General features: G+C 46.2%; 1 protein-coding gene across 1 annotated transcript in view; it reads right to left on the bottom strand.

Moving 5' to 3' along the window:
- PFDN6 (prefoldin subunit 6) overlaps nucleotides 1–21,787 on the bottom strand; it is a 38,970-nt gene that overhangs the window by 4,973 nt on the left and 12,210 nt on the right. The window contains exon 3 of the mRNA XM_077484691.1: nucleotides 21,666–21,736. Coding sequence (XP_077340817.1) covers nucleotides 21,666–21,736 — 71 coding nt within the window. The remainder of the gene's footprint in view (nucleotides 1–21,665; nucleotides 21,737–21,787) is intronic.

Below are 21,787 nucleotides of genomic sequence, written 5' to 3'. Positions count from 1 at the left end.
TGCAAGACCAGCGATGGACATGGCGCTTACTAGACGGTGACCTGGGATGCTGGCGGTACTGTTTAATATTCTAGCCACTGTTTATCTTTAGGTGCCCGAATCTCGGAGCTCTTTTTGTTTTTGGCATTCCTAGGGGTGTCCCCTGGATGCCCCCGGATGCTTCTGGACGGTGTTCCTGCTCCCTCCCCTTGTTCTCCCCCCCCCCTTTTTTTTTTTTTGGGGGGGGGCGGGTGTCTGGGTCATATACTGTTATCCATGCTCTGTGTTGCAAAGTTAAATATGTTGATCGAATTATGCACTGTGCTACTGTTGTTGACTGCCTGCTACTAGCTAATGGATAATGTTATCTATAATCTGTGTTCCAAAGTTCAATAGGTTGGTCTGATTATGCGCTGTTCTACTGTAGCTGACTACCTGTTAATAGCTGCGGTGATGTTCTATGATGTGTTAAATGTTGAAGTTAAGATGCCAAAGAAGCTCCGTGCATGCCCAACTGGGGCTGCATGGACCACGGGCTGCTGGAGGGGTACTGCACCGACGAGTTCCTCCCCCTGCAGTGCCTTACCTCTTCCCCCACTAGGCCCTTCTGCCCTAACCGGCAGGTTCTCTCCAATAGGAGACTTAGCAACTCCCCGACCTATCCTCCCCCCTTCTACCCTCTCCCCCCCCCCCCCCCCCCTAACTACTGCTTTTCCTCTTTCTTCTTTTCTTCCTTGGTGTTTTGACTTCTATTTCTACTCCCGACTCTGGTGGAGCCCTTCGGCCGGGTACCGCTGCCGTCATGGCACTGAAGCTGGTTTCCTGGAATGTGAAAGGGCTGAATGTGCCTGAAAAAAGGTCCAGCTGTCTCACAGAATTGTGGCAGCTGAGGCCCCAAATAGCCTTCCTCCAGGAGACCCATTTCAGGACAGGCCAAATACCCAGGCTTTATAGTAAACACTTCCCCCTGGCTTATCACAGTACGTCGCCTACCTCCAAATCGAGAGGAGTATGTGTTCTTCTTGCTAAAAACCTGCCGTGGCACGTGTTAGCTGTCCAAGCCGATAGTGAGGGGAGATTTCTCTTCGTTAAGGGAACCCTCCATTCGCAAACCTTTACTCTGGCAAATCTGTACCTGCCGAATGTGGACCAGCTGCTGGCCTTGGAAACCTGCTTGGATGCTCTGGCTGTATTCTCAGAGGGCACTCTGATCGTGGGAGGGGACCTTAACCTCACCCTAGACCCCCACAGAGACTCCTTCGGGCACTTCTGCGAGAACGCGTTCGCACATAAGAGATCTGCTGCATTCTCATCGACTGATTGATGTGTGGCGCACGCTCCACCCACAGGATAGAGACTATACGTTCTTTTCCTCCGCTCATGGTTCTTACTCGCGTATAGATATGTTCCTAGTCGCCCACAATGTTATCCCGGCGGTCACAGACGCTCAGATAGGCCACATAGCCCTATCCGATCATGCTCCGATCTCCTTGACGCTGAAGCTGCAACAGGAGTCCCGGGGTCAGTCATGGTGGAGACTGAACGAGTCTCTCCTGAAAGACCCTGAGACCCATGCAGACCTACTTAGGGAAATAGAAAGCTACTTTGAGCATAACCGGGATTCCGTTTCCAACCTCCTCATGCTTTGGGCTGCTCATAAATGCTACGTTAGGGGCATTCTTATTAAACATGGTCATAGACTTAAAGTGGCCAAAACAGAGGCTCTCTCCACACTTATTGCCAAGCTCCATGCATGTGAACGACAGCATAAATCCCAGCCGACTGCTGCGTTGGAGGTGGAGGTGAGAGATCTTAGAGAGCAAATCAGAGACTTCTCTCTCTTTCAGGCTAGAACAAGACTTATGTGGGTCCGCAGGACGTACTATGAATATGGAGACAAGTGCAGTAGGTCCCTAGCGAACTCCCTGCGCAGCCAGCGTAATGCGTCTTTCGTCCCGACCATAGCTTCCCCTTCGGGGACTAAGCTTCATGATTCCAGGAGGATAGCAGAGAGCTTCCGTTCTTTCTATGAAGGCCTTTATAACTTGCACCCCCGGGACTCAGGAGATGCCCCCCAGGCCAACACGGCGGCCATTGACGACTACCTTGCTTCGACAAACCTCCCGTCACTGACAAAGGAAGAGATGGAACTTCTCTCGCAGCCAATCTCCCCGGAGGAATTGTCGGCTGCGTTAAAAGACTCACCCAAGGGCAAGGCACCAGGCCCGGATGGGTTCACGGTCCCATACTATAGGGCCTTCCTCTCTCTGTTATCCGCGCCTTTTGTGTCAGCCTTTAACGCTCTATTGGAGGGCCAGACCTTCCCGCCAGAGCTGTTACAGGCCAGCATATCGGTCATACCCAAACCGGGGAAGGATCCTCTTCTCTGCGCAAACTATAGGCCCATCTCCCTATTGAACTGCGACCTCAAGCTCTTCACTAAGATATTAGCGGAGCGGTTGACGCCCATTCTCCAGCGCCTGGTACCTCTGGACCAGGTGGGGTTTGTTCGCAATAGGGAGGCCCGTGACAACACAACCAGGACGATCAATGTTATTGAACGTGCTAGACGCCTTAAACTGCCGATTATGCTGCTCTCTGTGGACGCAGAAAAGGCGTTCGACAGGGTGAGCTGGCCTTTTTTGCTAGCCACCCTGCGAAGTCTGGGTATACCTCCCCCCATGCTTACATGGGTTTTGGCCCTTTACTCGTCTCCGACAGCGGTGGTTAGGGTCAATGGATTTGCCTCGTCGCGTTTTACTATCGGCAATGGAACGAGGCAGGGGTGTCCGTTGTCCCCCCTTTTATTTGTCCTGTCGCTTGAACCCTTGCTGTATCATATCAGGCAGAACGTAGACATCAAGGGATTGGACACGGCCTCTTACCACCACAAGGTCGCAGCTTTTACTGATGACCTCTTGTTTTATGTCTCGGAGCCTCACATTACTTTGCCAAATCTTTTGGCGGAAGCAAGCCGATATGGCTCACTGTCAAATTTTAAAATTAATTTACAGAAATCGGAAGCACTCAATGTCTCCCTGTCTACCAACGCCCAGACGAGTTTAAGCTCTAATTTTCCCTTCCGTTGGGCTGCTGAAGCTATACAATATCTCGGTACCAAGATCCCCCCGGATCCACATCTGATTTTTCAATTGAATTTTCAGCCGCTTCTAAAAAATTTTGCAGTAGATCTAGAGAGGTGGTCAAAGTTGGCGACCTCCTGGTTTGGGAGATGTAACGTTCTCAAAATGAATGTAATGCCCAGACTCTTATACCTATTACAAGCCTTACCGATAAAAATCCCCCAATAATTTTTTAAAGCCGTGCGCACAGTCTTTATCCGTTACGTATGGCAAGGCAGGCCTCCAAGACTCAGCAGAGCACTACTGCTCAGACCGAAAGACAGGGGTGGGATTGGCCTCCCAGACCCGGCATGGTATTGTACGGCGATACACATGAACAGAGTAGTCGACTGGTGCAGACATCTGAGGGATAAGCTGTGGGTTCGACTGGAACGTGAATCCGTGCCATTTCCGCTTGAGGGTTTGCCCTGGAGTGGTCCGAACTGGTCGGGAACAGTACGGGCGCAACCTCTCATTGAGCCAACGCTACGAGAGTTGGACAGATATTTTAAGCTGACGGGTGTGCCCAGTTTCCCGTCGCCCATGACTCCTATTATTGGACACCCATGTTTTGAACCAGGCATGACGGAAAAATCGTTCCGACTCGATCATGACCAGGACTTGGTGCGAGCCTCTTCTTTTCTTGGCCTTGGAACGTGGACAGCGGTCTCCACTATGTACGAGGTGTTAGCAACCACGGCCCTGGGACAGTGGAAGTTTGCCCAACTCTCCCACTTTTTGAAATCCCTACCGAACAGTAGCGAGTTCCGCAGACCCCTAACATCGTTTGAGGAAATGTGCTCAGGGGAGGGACCGACCCGAGGATCTCTCTCCCTGTCCTATCGCATCCTACTGGATCAACTCTCCCAGGGGCATCTGGTGTTCTTGGAAAAATGGGAGCGGGACCTTCGTATCCGGCTCTCGCCCGACCAGAGGAGTCGCGCGCTTCTTTTTGCGCACAAGTCCTCCCTATGTAGTAAGTGCCAGGAAATAGCTTATAAGATTTTGACCCGATGGTACAGGACTCCCACTATTCTGGCAGCTATGTTCCCTGGTCACAGCCCTTTGTGCTGGAGATGCGGTGAACAGCCTGGCACTTTACTACATATCTTTTGGGAATGCTCACAATTGACCCATTTCTGGAGACAGGTTCTTAGTATCATTTTTGACCTCACAGCTGTCGACCTGCAGAACGACCCGGCGGCGATTTTCCTCAATCTGACCCCACTCTCGTGCAAGAGGTATCACAAGTCTCTCTTAAAACATCTTCTGAGTGCAGCCAGGGCGTGCATACCTAGCGTGTGGAAGCAGCGGGCCGCTCCAATGGTGTCTCACTGGTTTGCGAGAGTTTGCGAATCTACCGTATGGAACAGCTCACTTCAGCACTGGGCGACAAGGAGGAAGAACACAATGCTCGATGGTTGCCCTGGAGTTTGTTCCGGTTTTCCGACGCTTACAGATCCTATCTGTAGGCTCTGGCACGTATACAGGGGGAGGGCCCCGGCCGTGGGAACCCATCGGAGTCCTCCTCCTTTCCATCCCTTCTCATATTCCACTCTGATTCACTTTCTCCCATCTGCTCTGTAGCACTCTTAACCACCCATAACTTTCACTCTGTCTACCCCCATCCCCTTCTCCTCACTGCTTGCTCTCCCCTCTTTCCCTACCCCCCAACCCCCTCATATAATTAAAATGCACGGTGATTGCACAAACCTCTCCTTTTTGTTTCCTCGGTTTCCCAGCTAGGGGTTGGTGACCCTTGGGAGGGTCCCAGCTGAGCTCTTTGTCCAATAAAATGACGGTTACAGATGTCGGATACCCCTCGACCTGGGCCTGGAAGGGCATTGCCCCGGGGTTTGCCCTCACTTCTAAGTGGTCACTGGGATGCCAGATAATTTGATTATGATAACGTGATGGTTTAGACACGGCTGGGGCCACTGCTATAGCAATCTGATTGGTTTCCCCTGATCCCCCATAAAGTGTTGGTTGATTATGTGCGTGTCTTTGTTACCCTGGAAAACTGAGTGATCTATGTCTTTTTCAGTTTTTCCCTGTATTACCTGCAATCCGTAAATAAAGAATAAAAAAAAAAAAAAAAAAGAAATCAATTGCCCATATGCACTGTGACATCCGCCCGCTTTGTGTTTTCCCCACTTCTCCTTCCATACAGAAAACTCCCACGTCAGGGTGGCTGTCACAGTGCATACAGATATTTTATTCATACTTTGATCAAAGGTTTTATCCCTTTGGTGGAAAACTCCCAAGTAGAAACATTCATTTCCTGATCATACATCTATGCATTTGCTGCTGACCTATAATTTATACAGCAATATCATCTGATGCATTTGTACAAGTTGGTGGAGGCACAGCACTTTGGAGACATGTTTGTGTGAAAGGAGCCAGTAATGTGGACTGTCACATTTCCTTGCACGATTTGGACTCTTGTTCTTTTCTTTTCTGTTTTTCAGACCATTATATGTTTTCGATTACCATTTGATGTTATTCACTAGCACTGCTTTGCTTTTGAGCTACTTGTCTGTTGTGTGACAATTGTCTGAGTGTGACAGATTCGTGTGCGTTTGATGGATTGGAAATCTGTCTCATGCAGCAACTGTACAACTTCTGAAGCACAAAGTTACATAATTAACACCTACACAAAAGAGGTCTTATTATACTCTTTTCTTAGATCTGATACGGGGTTTACCTCTTCTGTTGCAGCAATCCCAACAGATGAGAACACTGTTGCCACTATGAGCAACGCAATATTGATGCACATGTCTGGATTTATAGTTCCAGTGTTGCACGGTCTTCAGAGAGTTGTCTGACAATGTAAGATTTTTTTCATATATACAGTTGTGCTTATAAGTTTACATACCCTGGCAGAATTTACGATTTCTTGGCCATTTTTCAGAGAATACGAACGCCACAAAAACATTTTTCACTGATGGTTAGTGTTTGGCTGAAGTCATTTACTATCAAACTAGGTTTACGCTTTTTAAAATCATAAATCAACAGAAACTACCCAAATGACCCCGATCAAAAGTTGACACACCCTGGTGATTTTGGCCTGATAAACATGCGCACATTTACACAAAGGGGTTTGAAAGTGGTTGTAAACCCTTACAAACCACTTTGACCTACAGGTAAGCCTAGATTAAGGCTTACCTGTAGGTTCAAGAAATATCTCTTAACCTACACAGTTTAGGAGATATTTACCAGAAGACAGCCACCGCTGTCTATAGCGCATAGGCCATAGACAGCGGCGCGCAAGCGCACTGGGTAAGCGGCAGATCATGGCGATGTGCCGCGAGTGTCGGCTCCCGTGCGCATGCGCAGGAGTGACGTCATCGCTGCTCCGGCGAATCACATCGATGGAGCAGCGAGACCCACAGAGACCCACCAAGAAGATGGACGCTCGGAACTACAGGGGACACACGGTGACATCGCTGGCTCCTGTGTCAGGTAAGTGACACATAATGGACTACTATGCGATGCATAGTAGTCCATTATGCTTTACCTTTGCAGGGAATGAAAGAGGAAGTAAACTCATCAGGGTTTACTTCCTCTTGAATGGCTATTAAAAAGGTAACCATCCTCACCTGTGATCTGTTTGATTTTAATTAGCGTGCGTGTAAAAGGTCAATGAGTTTCTGGACTGACAGACCCTTGCATCTTTCATCCAGTGCTGCACTGACGTTTCTGGATTCTGAGTCATGGGGAAAGCAAAAGAATTGTCAAAGGATCTGTGGGAAAAGGTAGTTGAACTGAATAAAACAGGAAAGGGATATAAAAAGATATCCAAGGAACTGAGAATGCCAATCAGCAGTGTTCAAACTCTAATCAAGAAGTGGAAAATGAGGGAGTTCTGTTGAAACCAAACCACGGTCATGAAAACCAACTAAAATTTCAGCCACAACTGCCAAGAAAATTGTTTGGGCTGGAAAGAAAAACCCACAAATACCTTCAGGTGAAATACAGGACTCCCTGAAAACATGTGGTATGGCTGTTTCAAGATGCACAATAAAAAAAAAGGAGCATTTGAAGAAAGATCATTACTACGCAAATGGCACAAAGTATCCCGCTTACAATATGCCAAACAGCAGAGAGACAAGCCTCAAACCTGGCAAAAATAGGATTTTTTGTACTCGCCGTAAAATCCCTTTCTCTGTAGTTCACCGACTGACACAGCTCCCTTCTTAGACCATCGGGACTTCCCCAAGCAGTGCCAAAAACGAGGGGTGGGAAAAAAGCATAAAAACTTCACCAAAAATGGCATGTGGGAACCAGTATAAAAACTTTACCCACAAAAACAGTGTGGGAATAAAGAACTTTACGTTCCAAGTGCCCTGGTGGAGTGGGCCATGACTGGAAAGGGAGGCACCTGCCCCTTCAAGGCGTAGGCATGAACTACAATCTGTCTCATCCACCTGGAAATGGTGGCTGACGAGACCTCCATGCCTTTTTTCGGACCAGCCGCCGAAACAAGGAGTCTGACTTCCGAAAGGGAGCCATAGCAGACAAATACACCCTCAGAGCCCAGACCACGTCCAGGGAATAAAGGGCCACCTCCTTAGGATGTGTCAGCTTAGGACACAGAGATGGTAACACAAGGTCTTCATTAATGTGGAACGCCGAAACCACCTTCTGCAGAAAAGAAGGTTGCGGACGCAACACCACCTTATCCTTGTGGATAACCAGATAAGGCGACTTGCAAGACAAGGCTGCCAGATCTGAAACCCTCCTGGCCGATGTAATGGCCACTAAAAAGATAGAGGGATCTCTGATATTTTCAAAAGGCGGTTTCTGAAGTGCTGATAACACCAGGTTCAGATCCTTAGGGGATAACGGTGGGTGCACCAGAGGAACTACATGTTGCACCCCTTGAACAAAAAAGTGCTCACTAGAGAGCGAGATGCCATGGGTCACTGAAAAAAAAAAAAAAAAAAAAAAAAAAAAAATATCTTCAGAGAAGAAGATTTCCGTGCTCTCAGCATAATTGGAATCACAGAGTCTGAAAGACCCTGGCTTCTCAACACCTGGCTCTCAATAGCCATGCCGTTAAAACCAGCGATGGTAAAGCAGGATGGAGAATCAGACCCTGAGACAGAAGGTCCTCTTGTAACGGCAGTCGCCAGGGGGCGTCCACCACCAGGCCTGCGTACCATGGATGCTGGGGCCAATCTGAGGCAATCAGTATAACTGGAATCCCCGTGGCATCCACTCTGTCGAGCAGACGTGGTAACAGTTTTAGCGGAGGAAAGGCATAGATCAGCTGGTACTGATCGCACGGAGCCACCAACGCGTCTGCCCAAAGATCTCGTCCTGGACATGAATCTCGGCACCTTACAATTGAGACGGGAGGCCAGAAGATCCACGTCTGGTGTGCCCCACCGCAGGCACAGTAGCCTGAACACCTCTGGATGCAACGCCCATTCTCCTGGGTCCAGCATCTGGCGACTTAGATAGTCTGCCTGCTGAAAGGTTATGTTAAGCATCCATCTTGTTTCTGTCAGCCATCTTAATATTCACAAACTTCCATTTTACAATATGTACAGTTTGAACACCCCTTTAACTTCTCAGATAACTGTCTCAACATGAGATTCTTCTAACTCATGTGTTCTCACACACTTATCTATAACTTTCACACATTTTCTCAGCATTGCTTTAGCTACAGAAGAAATCATGTACTGTCTCTTATCTTTTTCTCATATTAATTCAGCTAGCTTAGAACAAAGAACAATAGCGTTTTGTCTTGACCAGCTGTAATCGTCTTGATGTCTACTGCGCATGTCTTATTCTGTGTGACGCAAAATTTACTATATCAATCGCTTTGTAATAACTCAATACAATTAGTTCTTGAAGGACGCCATGGTGTGTGTGTGGTTTTATTTGTCCTTCGAGAATTGATTCCAGATATATCTGAATTTATACAATACATTGGATCTAAGGTCTGAGAGGTTGAAGGGACCACCCTAGACACAGAATTAACCCTTTCAGCACTGGGGGCTTGTCCCGGGATGGATGTTTATTTACCCTTAACGGACTTGGAAAGCTACTTTTAACGGCTCGGTAAGTGAATTCTATTCTTATTGAGTGAAATTGACTTGCCGGAGTCCAGGTGTCAGGTGTGTGACACTGCTTCCATCCCACAGAGATTGCTGTTGGGTTATAGAACCTCTCATAAGTATAGATAAGTTGACCGGTCATGACCTTAGGGGTCATATAGTGTTTTGGGGACACTTGAAAAGGTCTTGGCGACCTTAGAAAAATTTACAGAGTACTCTAGAGTTTTAGTTCTGTTCGGGACAGAACTGGTGACTGATGATCAATGTATTGTGTAAACTTTGTGTATGATTGTATAACTGCTTTTGCTTTAAATGTATAATGCTGAAAGACTTGCGCTGAGTGTGTATATGTGAACTGATATTTTGTTTCCAGAACCAAAAAGGCATACTTGGTGAGTAGTATTCCTGGAGGTTATAAAAGTTACAATTTGGGTAAAGCTATTTTGGGAAAGGTAAACAGATTAATATACATTGCAAGTTAATTTCATAGAAGATTTAAATTTGTCTGAAACAAAACAGCAACTCCATGAGCAAGATTGTGCGTTTATTGTATGTCTGAAATACTCTTGAACTTGTTCCAAATGTATTCTGTTTAAGTCCTGAAGTGATTGTAGCTGTATTAGTATAAAAAAGTATCACGGACAGTACTGATATTTTTTGTTAAAGGAATCTAAGTTAAGGTATTGTCAGATTCACACGTTGTCTGATTGTCTGCACCGCTAGGTGGCAGTCAAGCACCATACATTGTTTTGTTTTCATAGGAAAATTAAATGTACGGAGAAATACCTAGTTAACCCTTGGGTGGATCATATAGCTGGATGGACAGAAAGCCGGTTTGGGCATTCTGACAACTTTGGATCCATTATTGAGCCAGACTTTCCTGAGTAATCTCAAATCCAATTTAGTGGTCCCAGTCAAATAAATGATTACTGAATGGTCAACACTTTCTAGAACTGACTTTGGCAAAGCTCTTTCACAGAAAGATGCAGCAGGTTGTTTTGATATACCAAAGCCGTCGCCTGTCTCCACACAACATTTCCAAGGGAATACGAAAGGCACTTTAGAGGCAGAGGACATTTTAGAGGCAGATTTAAAGGCAGAAATGGAAGAGGGATGAGTCGCTCTAGAAACAAAGGATGTTTCAATTGCGGTGCTGAGGATCACTGGGTGAGTCAGTGTCCTCACCCCACCCCTTCTCAGACTCCCTATTCCAGCTCTGTCCCTAACCAGACACAACAACCACAGACATCCATCCAACATGGTCCAATATTTCCAATCAAATGGGAAAATCAACAACAATGATGGGGCCCGGAGGGTAATGTCCCAGCTTTTCCTTTTGTCTCAGATGATTTCACTGACAGTCCAATGGTTGCTATTTCAATAAATGGGAGACTCCTCCCCTATCTCGTTGATAGCGGGGCCACTATGAGTACTATTTGTGAAGATCATTTCAGAGGCAAGTGGGAACCAGCGGAACCCTCTTTGGGAATTAATGGGATACTGACAAAAACATATAGGACCCCACCCCTACCAATAGAAGATGAAGGGTACACCATATGCACACATTCTTTTAGGATAATACCAAGGTGTCCTGTAAATTTGTTAGGAAGAGACTTGTTTGGGCCACTAGGAATCACAATTAGAACCAACTCAGAAGGAGGTCTAGACATTTCCTCAGATAAAATCACTATAGTAGCATGCAAACCAGGTTTATTGATGCTGTCACAACAAAATAGTGAAGAAGATTTTGAGGATTAGACCCCCCAGGTCTGGTCTACATCCGATCTGGATGTAGGACTTGTTTCATGCACACCATAAAAGGCCACTCTCAAAGAAGGTGCATTTCCTATTTATCACAAACAGTATCCACTCTCTAAAGAAAAGATGGATGGCATAGTGCCAATGGTGAAAAGGTTTCTGCATGATGGAATCCTGGAGGAAATTATTTCTCCATACAACACACCTGTTAACCTTCAGATTTGTACAGGACTTGAGGGCCATAAATGACCTCATAGTCCCAATAGCACCCATTGTACCTGATGTTCCATCACTACTGTCCTCCATTCCAGCAACAGCCAAATGTTTTACTGTAATTGATTTAAAGAATGCTTTTTTTCTCTGTCCTTGTAGACAAGGAGACAAGGCCACTCTTTGCTTTTACTGTGTCGATTGACCAACACAATCGCCAGTTTACCTAGTGTAGAATGCCCCCAGGGATATATAGACTCACCTGTGGTCTATTCTATAGTACTCCAAGCCACCCTCAGGTCTTGGACTGCCCCTCATGGTTCTGTACTGTTGCAATATGTTGATGATCTTTTGATTTGTAGTTCTTCAGAGGAGGACTGCCGAGCTGATAGCCTATCCTTATTGAAATGGTTACATACGTGTGGTCACAAAGTGTCTAAGAAAAAATTACAATGGTGTAAACAGGAGGTTGAGTACCTAGGGTTTGTGCTGTCTCCGGGAGTTAGGAAAGTCAGTCACAAAGGAACTGTTGCTATAGTAGGTCTGCCCCGCCCGCTTACCAAGAAAGACCTGCTAGCCTTTCTTGGAATGATTGGTTACTGCCGCCAATGGATACCTGACTGTTCTTTCTATGACAATATATTAAGACAAGCAACCCTCTCTGAAATGTCTGATATTGTAAAATGGTCTGATGAAATGTTAAATGCCTTTAGCATGTTGAAAAGTGCAATGGTTACCAGCCCGAGCCTCGGCCTCCCTGATTTTAGCAAAATGTTTCACTTGTTTGCTAGGGAAAATTGCAGAACCATGGCAGGAGTACTGGCCCAGGAACATGGTGGGAGACTGCGCCCTGTAGCTTTTTTTTTTTTCCAAAGGTGGTTCCAGTACAGGTGCAAGGCATGCCTGCTTGTCTCGTTGAAGCTTGAAGCGTTGGCTTCTTGTTCTATGGTTGCAGAGTTGGCAGCACCATTTACCTTGGGCCATAACACTACTTTACACACCTCACACGTTACCACACTCCTCAAAACTTTACATACTCAGCATATGTCAGCACAAAGATTGAGTGGGAATGGAGTCATCCTCCTGTCCAATCCAAACCTGAAAATAACAAGTTCAAACATAAACTCTGGCCCAGCTACAATTTTGAATGCCTTATTAGGTCTTAAAGGAGAACAGGATAACTTACCACCACCTCATGACTGTACACAATCAATACATCACGACACTTCACCTAGAGCAGATATGCTTTCAGTACCAATTCCTACTGCACAAACAGTTTTTGTTGATGGCTCTTGCAGCAGACCAAGTGATAATGTCTATCATGCAGGATATGCTGTTGTCCAACTGCCGGATACTGTCCTCGAGGCCAATCCAATACCCTATCAGTCTGCACAAGCTGCTGAATTGATAGCATTAACCCGTGCATGCCAGCTGTTTGCAGGAAAGGAGGTAAACATTTACACTGATTCCAGGTATGCTCATGGTGTGGTTTGGGACCATGGTGTGATATGGCTTCGCAGAGGATATGTGGCAGCAGATGGAAAGAGCATCTCACACTCTGACCTAGTCACAGCATTACTAGATGCAATGCAGTTGCCTTCAAAACTAGCTATCATGCACTGTAAGGCACATACAGGCCAAATGACTGATATAGCCAAAGGTAATGCACTAGCTGACAGAATAGCTAAAGAAGCTGCATCTACACAAAAGGCAAACATTCAAATGCCCATGCTAACACCTCAGCCATATTCCCTGAAAGAGACACATTGGCTCACGGAACTACAGGCTTTTGCCACCCCTGATGATATTGCGCAATGGAACTGTGATGGGATGGTACAAAAGGATCCTAAAACAGGATTAATCTGCAAAGAGGGGAAGCCGTGTATTCCTGTTGCTAGCGCCCCCCTGTTCATTGCACAATACCATGGACTGGGTCACAAGGGATGGCAGGCCACATGTGAACTTCTAGATGCAGATTTTTTCATTGCAGGATTACCTAGTCTAGTCAAAGCTTTTGTAAGGAGATGTGTCACTTGCATTAGGAACAATCCAACAAACCCAAAGAAATCAAAGCATGAACATCTTGAGTACCCAACAACACCGTTTACCCATTTACAGATAGACTTTACACATGTGCCCAAAGAAGGAAAGAAAACAACAATACCTTTTAGTTATAGTGGACATGATGTCACGCTGGTCAGAAATTTTTGTCACCAACAATGAAAACGCACAAACTGTTGTGAAGATCCTCACACAGGAAATTATTCCTAGATGGGGATGTCCATTGCAAATAAATTCAGACAATGGCCCAGCTTTCACAGCTAAAATCTGCCAAGATCTTGTAAAAGTACTAAAAATAGACTGGAAATTTCACCTCCCCTACCATCCACAGAGTTCAGGAATTGTAGAAAGAATGAATAGAACAATTAAAGACAGGATAAGGAAAGCTACAGGTGGGAATTTTGGCAAGTGGAAAAAAGTTCTCCCAGCTGTATTAGCTGAAATCAGAATGACCCCTCACAGTGTGACGGGTTATTCCCCTTTGAGGTACTCATGGGTAGGCCATTCCCCACACCGTGGGCTAATCATCCCTTGATTGTAGAGAAAGGTGATTTGGAACAAATACAGGAGGAATATGTAAAAAAAATGATTGAAACTCTTGATATTGTTGAAAGAAGAGTTGCTCGCACCTCTCCTTCACAGGTACCAACCCACCCGTTCCAGGTCAGTGATCAAGTTGTGGTCCAGAGGCTTCAGAAAGGTCCAAAGCCGCAAGAGGTTCCATTCGGACCAGTGACCAAAGTGGTAGCCGTCACCAGGACCACCATCCTTACAGAGGAAAGTCTTACTTGGATCCATGCCAGCAGAGTAAAGAAGGTTGATCTAAGCCCAGGAATCCAAGAAAGGCTGAAAAGAGGTGAAGCAGGCATTTTAAGTCCTCAAAAGACAAGCACAGACATAAAGGACAGTGATGTCACTCATTTCACCACAGACTTCTGGTGATGTTTCTACTTCTGATCTTTGTCCCAGTGTGGATAATAACTATCTTTCATCCTGAAGACTTAGGTGCCTTGAAACTCATATGTGGTAAAAGAGAAATACACACCAACCATACTGACTTTCACCTCAGAAATCGCAGTAAACGAGATGTCTCTAATTGATCAAAGAAACAAGTATTTCTGGAAAAATGTTACCGTTAAAATTTTAATATGCTTACGCTAGAAAGTCAGGATATGAAAAATGCTGGATTTGTAGTAAGTTGCACCCAGAAACTGCTAAAATCCCACTTTTAGCTGTCCCTCTAAACCTCAAGTCATGATTGGAAAATACTCTAGTCTTAAGAATTAAGAATGTCTCGGAAGGGTACCGCAATCAGAGTATTATGTTTTACACTTTAGGAAAGACACGTGAACCTGAGTGGTGTGTTCAGTTAGGCAATACATCCAACGGAATAGGTATGTGTTCCGAGTCTGTATTTAACATTTCAAAGGGTATTCCCTTCCACACCAGTAACATTATCATAGGTCATATGTGTAGTTACAAAAATCAATCCCTTAACAACACCATTAGTGAACTTACTACATACAGGAACACAACCTCTGGGATACTTGTGAGTAAACTTGTTAGTGCTGCATTTGAGGCTGGAACTGAGCCCCAACGTAGTTCTCTAAGAAGTTTCTCATTGGGAAACAATACATACGTATGCTGTGCTAAAATTTGTTACCCATGGATCCCCGCAGGAGTGAAAGGATGGTGTTATTTAGCACAGTTGGTACCAGTCATGTCAGCCATAGGCCAGAATCAGGAACATCACATACAAGTTACTTCAAGTCCAGTACATAGGTTAACTTATAAATACAAGAGAGAAAACCCACCTATGTTTTCTACTTTAGATAAATCATGAACATGGTTTCCATCCTGGACAGGATGGGGCATAACCATGATGGACAAATTAAATAACTACACTAGTTTAATAAATGATGTTATGGAAAAAAACTCTCAAGATATAGGACTACTCAATGTCGAGCTCAAAGCAATTAGAAGACAACTAGAGTTACACGAATTGGCTATTGAAAGCATGAGTGCAGCTCTGACAGGTTTATGCAAAATGACCCAAGATTATGAATGTTGTACATGGTTTCACAATACCAGCCTGGAAATCCCAGACTACTATGATGTTATTAATCAACACCGAACACAGGTAAATGAATTAATGAAACAAGCAAGGGACATAGGTAATTATGGATGGAACCCCTTTTCTAGTTTGGGTTTAGGTGGAAGGTTTTCATGGTTAAAGGACATAGTGATTATGATTATCATAGTACTATTGTTAGGATTGATAGGCTACCTGATTTTTAAGCTTATTCTACTTTGTATTAGCAAATGTACTACACCAGACCAACCTTCTCACGCATATACACAATATCTGCAGCTTTATGTAAATGAATATAACAAACGTAGCAAGAACCGTCGATTTCAGGAGGTTGCGAATCTGTAGAAAGTGATTCCATGACTTAAGAGGGGGTTGAAAGGTTATGTTAAGCATCCATCTTGTTTCTGTCAGCCATCTTAATATTCACAAACTTCCATTTTACAATATGTACAGTTTGAACACCCCTTTAACTTCTCAGATAACTGTCTCAACATTTTCTATCTTAGATTCTTCTAACTCATTTGTTCTCACATTTTCTCAGCATTGCTTTAGCTACAGAAGAAATCATGTACTGTCTCTTATCTTTTTCTCATATTAATTCAGCTAGCTTAGAACAAACAACAATAGCGTTTTGTCTTGACCAGCTGTAATCGTCTTGAGGTCTACTGCGCATGTCTTATTCTGTGTGACGCAAAATTTACTATATCAATCGCTTTGTAATAACTCAATACAATTAATTCTTGAAGGACGCCATGGTGTGTGTGTGGTTTTATTTGTCCTTCGAGAATTGATTCCAGATATATATGAATTTATACAATACATTGGATCTAAGGTCTGAGAGGTTGAAGGGACCACCCTAGACACAGAATTAACCCTTTCACCTGCCAGTTCTCCACTCCCGGGATGTAAATGGCCAACAGGGCCGGTACAGGTCGCTCTGCCCACTGAAGGACGTGAGTGACCTCCCGTGCAGCGGCCGAGCTTCTTATTCCTCCTTGTTGATTGACATATGCCACCGCCGTGGCGTTGTCTGACTGGGTTCCGATCGGACGCCCTCCAAGTCTTATCGACCATGTGGAGAGGCATAGTCTGATCGCTCGCAGCTCAAGCACATTGATTGGTCGGAAGAGGAATCCAAGTTGCCAGAGGCCCTGGGTCAACTGAACTCCCATTACTCCACCCCAGCTGGTTAGGCTGGCGTCCGTTGTGATGACCGTCCAATGTAGAGGTAGGAACGACTTCCTGGACCGAAGTGCTGTGGACCTCAGCCACCAGAGCAGGGAGTCACTGACTGGCTCACCTGAATCTGTCAATCCAGGGATAACGGAGATTTGTCCCATTTTGTCAAAATCTCCTTCAAGACCATGATGAGAAACTGGCCACCATGAGTCCCAGGACTCGCATGCAGAAGCGTAGCGACGACCACCTGCGGTTCATCAGCAGTTTTACTTGGTCTGAGAGTCTGCAGCTTGTCTGAAGGGAGAAACACTCATGCTTCCATGGAGTCCAGCAGTAAGCCTAGGTACTCCAAGCGCTAAGTCGGTGCGATCACCGTATTTTTTAGGCTCAACAGCCACCCAAATTCCTGCAGGGTCTGCATGGTGATTGCCACATCCTCCTCTAATTCTGAGGCGGAAGATGCTCTCAGTAGATCGTCTAGGTAACCTACGATCGCGATCCCACGTTGACGCAGCAACGCCAAAATAGGAGCCAATACCTTGATAAAGACTCGGGAGGGCTGATGCCAAACCAAAGGGGAGAGCCACAAACTGGTAGTGGGCTTTCCTCGACTGCAAAAATCACAGAAATTTCTGATGCCGAAGGCATATGGGTATGTGCAGATACGCATCCTGGATGTCCAAAGATGCCAGGGAGTCCCCCTTATGGAGTGCAGCGACTACTGAGCTAACCGATTCCATTCTGAACCTCTGTACTTTTACAAAGTAATTGAGGGCTTTTAGTTCCAAGAATGGACGTACCCCCCCCCCCCTTTTTTTTTTTCTTAATGTCATCCAAAGAGCCGCTCGCCAAGGGTAAATCCGCCAGGGCTTTTTTTTTTTTTTTTTTTTTAGATGCCTGCCAGCCGACCAGCATTTTAGCCAAATCAGGCACCTCAGAACCACTGCTGACACTGAAGCCCTGGATAACAGAGGGAGGGTATCCAGGGCCGCATCAAACGTACTTAAGGCCATGCACTAACTGGTCTGCTAGTTCCACGCAGACAGGAGAAGCCTGGTGCTCCCCCAATTCGCGGTGCAAAAGTTTTGCCCACTCAGTAAGTGTCTGCGACACAAGTGCGGATGCCAGTACTAGTCGCATTGTTGACCCCACAACCATAAACGAGGAACGAGCCCCTGCCTTCCTGTCCATGGGGTCCTTAAATGCAGGAGTCCCCTCTATCGGGATCGTGGTTACTTTGTTTAACCTGGATACTGGGGGTCCACGACCGGAGGAGCCGACCATTTTTTTGAGAAGGCTCTCCACAAAGGGGTAATGCATCGCCATCTATTTGGGGACCAAAAAGGTCAGATGCAGATCGACCCCACTCCTTGTATATGAACTTATCGAAATAAGTCAGATACGGGAACACCTTAGGTGTACGGGCTGGCTTACGGGACCCAAAAGGGACCACATCAGCAAAGGGATCTGCTAGCTCCTGAATTTTCAGGGTATCGCGCACAGCTGTGATCAGTGCTCCAACAAGCGCTTTGTCGCGCACAGACCTGGACGGGAAATCACCCTCACTGTCTGATCGATCCTGGTCAGCGTCATCTGAAAACGACAGAGCAGGGGTCACCAGCCTCAGCGCGGCCTGAGCCTGCGTTAGAGCTCTCCCTTATGGAGGGGGGGGTGTCAGGGGTTGTTTTTTACCACCTTTGCACCCATACACCGCCTCCATCTTAGCAACGAACGAATTAAGGACCGCCGACAAAGCGTCCAGAGGCACTGCACTGTCTGCAGGCGAACAGGTTGCAATTGCCTGGATTTCGGGGGAAGAAACACCAGTTTCTGAAGCCGTGCTGACCCTTCCCTGTCTGCCACCTGTTGGGGACTTAGGACAGCGATGGTCCCACCCTCCTAACTGCTGCAGGCTGAGGGACCCCTACCGCAGGACTCATCACCCTGACAGAGTTCTGCGCCATCCAGATAGGTGTGCCTGTGTCCGCTCCCAGATGCATAAGAGACAAAACAGCGCTGTGCTGAGCGCCTCTGTATTGCATTGAAGCTGAAAACTGTGTTCAGGCTTCAACAAAATGGTTGCTGAGTGTCCAGTATAAATGACATAATCACAGGAAAAATGGCCACTGGACTACAGTAAAATGGAGACAGAGCATGATGCTCCCTGGTCACAGCAAAAATGGCCCCCGAACACTGTATGCAATGAAGAACAGTGAGAAAACAGGCAGAGAAATGGCGAGAAAACAGTGCTACAGCGATCAGCAGACACAGCCTCCAGAAACCTCAGGGGAGAGACCTACAGACATCCAGGGTACAGCTACCCAGTGCATACCCCCCCTCCCAGGTGAGAGCCCCCCCGTGGAGCCCCTGTCTATGGCACACACACTGCTCAGCAGCCCATGCAGCAAACCCCACAGGGAGGGGGGGGGGGGGAAGATAGGGAGAGAAGAGAGGGAGGTGAGGGACCCCCGAATCGACCTCCCAGGGAATGCCCAGCTGCTCAGCCCCACCGAGGCAGGGAGAGCTGTACTTACCAGTGCTGAAGAGCTGGGAGACATTCCATCACAGACCCACTCCCCGATCAGTACGGGGTGGCTGCTGGCCCGGCACACTGTGGACGCAGACATCAGTAGCCCGGTCATGTGTGTGCCCTGGGGCATTACGCTCACCAGCCATCCCTGGAGCTGGGGGCATGTCGTGGCCGACCCAGCGCGGAGCTCTGGTGTGCACACACTCGCCGGCCAGGCTGGGGAGACTACAAGGATAAGGGTATCCAGCCTGTCACCCAGCCGACTGTTGATAGCAGATCACAGGATCTTTAATCTTGCGCAAAAAGCAAAACTTCTGCAGAAAAATCTACAGACCAATGGGCCCACAGGGTTCCTAGGTCCTTTTCCTTCACTAGGCAGAAAAAAAAAAACTGAGGCTGCAGTAGCAGGCTGGGGGGTTGTTACCTAAGGGATCGCCCCTTGGGCTGAACTAGAAATTTCTAGTTTTGTTATAACATATTAACATGTTCTGCCTAGTCCTCTCCTGAAGGTGGCGTAACAACCTGATGGTCTAAGAAGGGAGCTGTGTCAGTCGGTGAACGTAAGAGAAAAGCCATTTGGAGTGATGAGCCCAAAATTGAGCTTTTTGGCCACAACCATAAACGCTATATTTAGAGAGGCGTCAACAAGGCCTATGATGAAAGGTACGACATTCCTACGGTGAAACACGGAGGTGGACTGCTGATGTTTTGGGGATGTGTGAGCTACAAAAAAGGCACAAGAAATTTGGTCAAAGGAACATTTGTATTCATCAGCCAGGAAGCTGCGTATGGGATGTACTTGGACATTCCAACATGACAATGATCCAAACACAAGGCCAAGTCGACCTGTCATTGGCTACAGCAGAGTAAAGTGAAGGTTCTGGAGTGGCCATCTCAGTCTCCTGACCTCAATATCATTGAGCAACTCTGGGGAGATCTCAAAACGTGCAGTTCATGCAAGACAGACCAAGAATTTACAGGAACTGGAGGCTTTCCCCCCCCCCCCCCCCAAGAGGAATGGGCAGCTTTACCATCTGAGAAGATAAAGAGCCTCATTCACAGATACCACAAAAGACTTCAAGCTGTCACGGATGTTAAAGGGGGCAATACGCGGTATTAAGAACTGGGGTATGTAAACTTTTGATCAGGGTAATTTGGGTAGTTTCTGTTTTGATTATGGATTTAAAAAAAAAATAAATAAAAAAAAAAACACAGTTGATTGATAAGAAATGGCTTCAGCCAAACAAACACTAACCATGATCATTCATATTCTTTTGCACTGAGACAGAGGCACAGCAAGGCACCATCACCGTGCAGCACTAGAAGGAAGCAGAGCCTGTATAGGTGATGGGCAAATATGGCTGGCCCCCTGTACATATGCAATTATTAACAGTATATTTAAACAAGTCTTTGAAAGACTACCAAATTCTGATAATATTAACATTAAAGTGGTTGTAAAGGCTCAATGTTTATTACATTCAGGCATTTAGGTAAAAAAACAAAACTAACAAACATTCTGTTAGCAGCACCCGCCATAAAACGCCATCTCGATCCAGCAATGTGCATGAGAGCCTCGGCTCTCCCAGATCTTTTGGTCCTTATTGGCTGAGACAGCAGTGATAGTCACTGGCTCCAGTTCTCAAATCACAGCCAGTGAGCAAATTGGGACAGGGCCCACCAGGAAGTCGGTGCAGCGCTGCACTAATCACAGGTAGTGAGACACTGCCCGATCTCTGCAGCCACGCAGCGGGGCAATGTCTCACTGCCGATGATTAGCGCGACGCCGCGCCGACTTCCTGGTGGGCTCTGCACGTGGGGATTACGAACACACCTGAGCTCACCCCTAATGGACACAACAGAGCAGCAGCTCAGGATTGAGCTTGCTCAGGTGCCCCCAGAGCAAGCAGCACTCGGCAGGAGGGAGAGCCACGGAGCACCAGCAGGGGACCTGAGAAGAGGAGGATCGGGGTTGCTCTGTGCGAAATCGTTACACATAGCAGGCAAGTACATTTTTGTGATTTAAAAAAAAAATAATAATAATAATTTCAATTTAACCTTTAATACCACCAGGTTGCTTACATTCATATAAAGAAAAAAAAAAAAAAAAAAAAAAAAAAAAAAAAAAGAAGAGTTCAGTCTGATTAAGATTCAATTGAACCAATTGCCTACCGGGCAATTTTACCCCCAACCTGCCCAGGCCAAAATGTTCAGCTTTCAGCACTGTCACGCTTTTAATGACAATCGTGTGGTCATGTTAGACTGTACACATATGGTAATTTTTCTCCTTCGCTAATGGGCAAATAAGTCCACGCTTTAGCTGTCTTTTGGCTATAGCACGGGTGGGAAGAGGTTAAAGTCTAACTCCAGCTTTGCGATCACTGTAAAATACTGTTTTGGCCAAGCTTGCTCAAACCATTTCCTTTGCTGACATACGCCCGCTGTCAACACTATGCAAAATAAGCTACATACAGTATGCAATGCTGCGTTCTGCCAGAGGTACAGGGAGCAGGGTGTTGCTGTAGTATCCCAATTTGGGTCAGCAATAATGTAGCCAATATCTGATTCTGAGGTTATGTGTGTGGGGCTTAAGGTATAATCTAAAGACAAAAATGTTACATTTCCGAGGCTGCCCCATTCTTGCATAGAGGATTTCCACAGCACACACTCACCTCTTTCACGATTTTGTTCTCGGTGACCTGAGCCTCTAGTTTCTGCCGGGCAGCCATACTAGTGCTGATATCTGCAACAAGACAGGTGTGAGAAAACAGGAACTAAAAGGAAGTCTCAAAGT

This window comes from Lithobates pipiens, unplaced genomic scaffold (assembly GCF_037356315.1).
Source record: "Lithobates pipiens isolate NorthernLeopardFrog02 unplaced genomic scaffold, aLitPip1_a1.2 Scaffold_1, whole genome shotgun sequence".
Classification (NCBI taxonomy): domain Eukaryota; kingdom Metazoa; phylum Chordata; class Amphibia; order Anura; family Ranidae; genus Lithobates; species Lithobates pipiens.
This window is presented reverse-complemented; position numbering and strand designations above follow the sequence as displayed.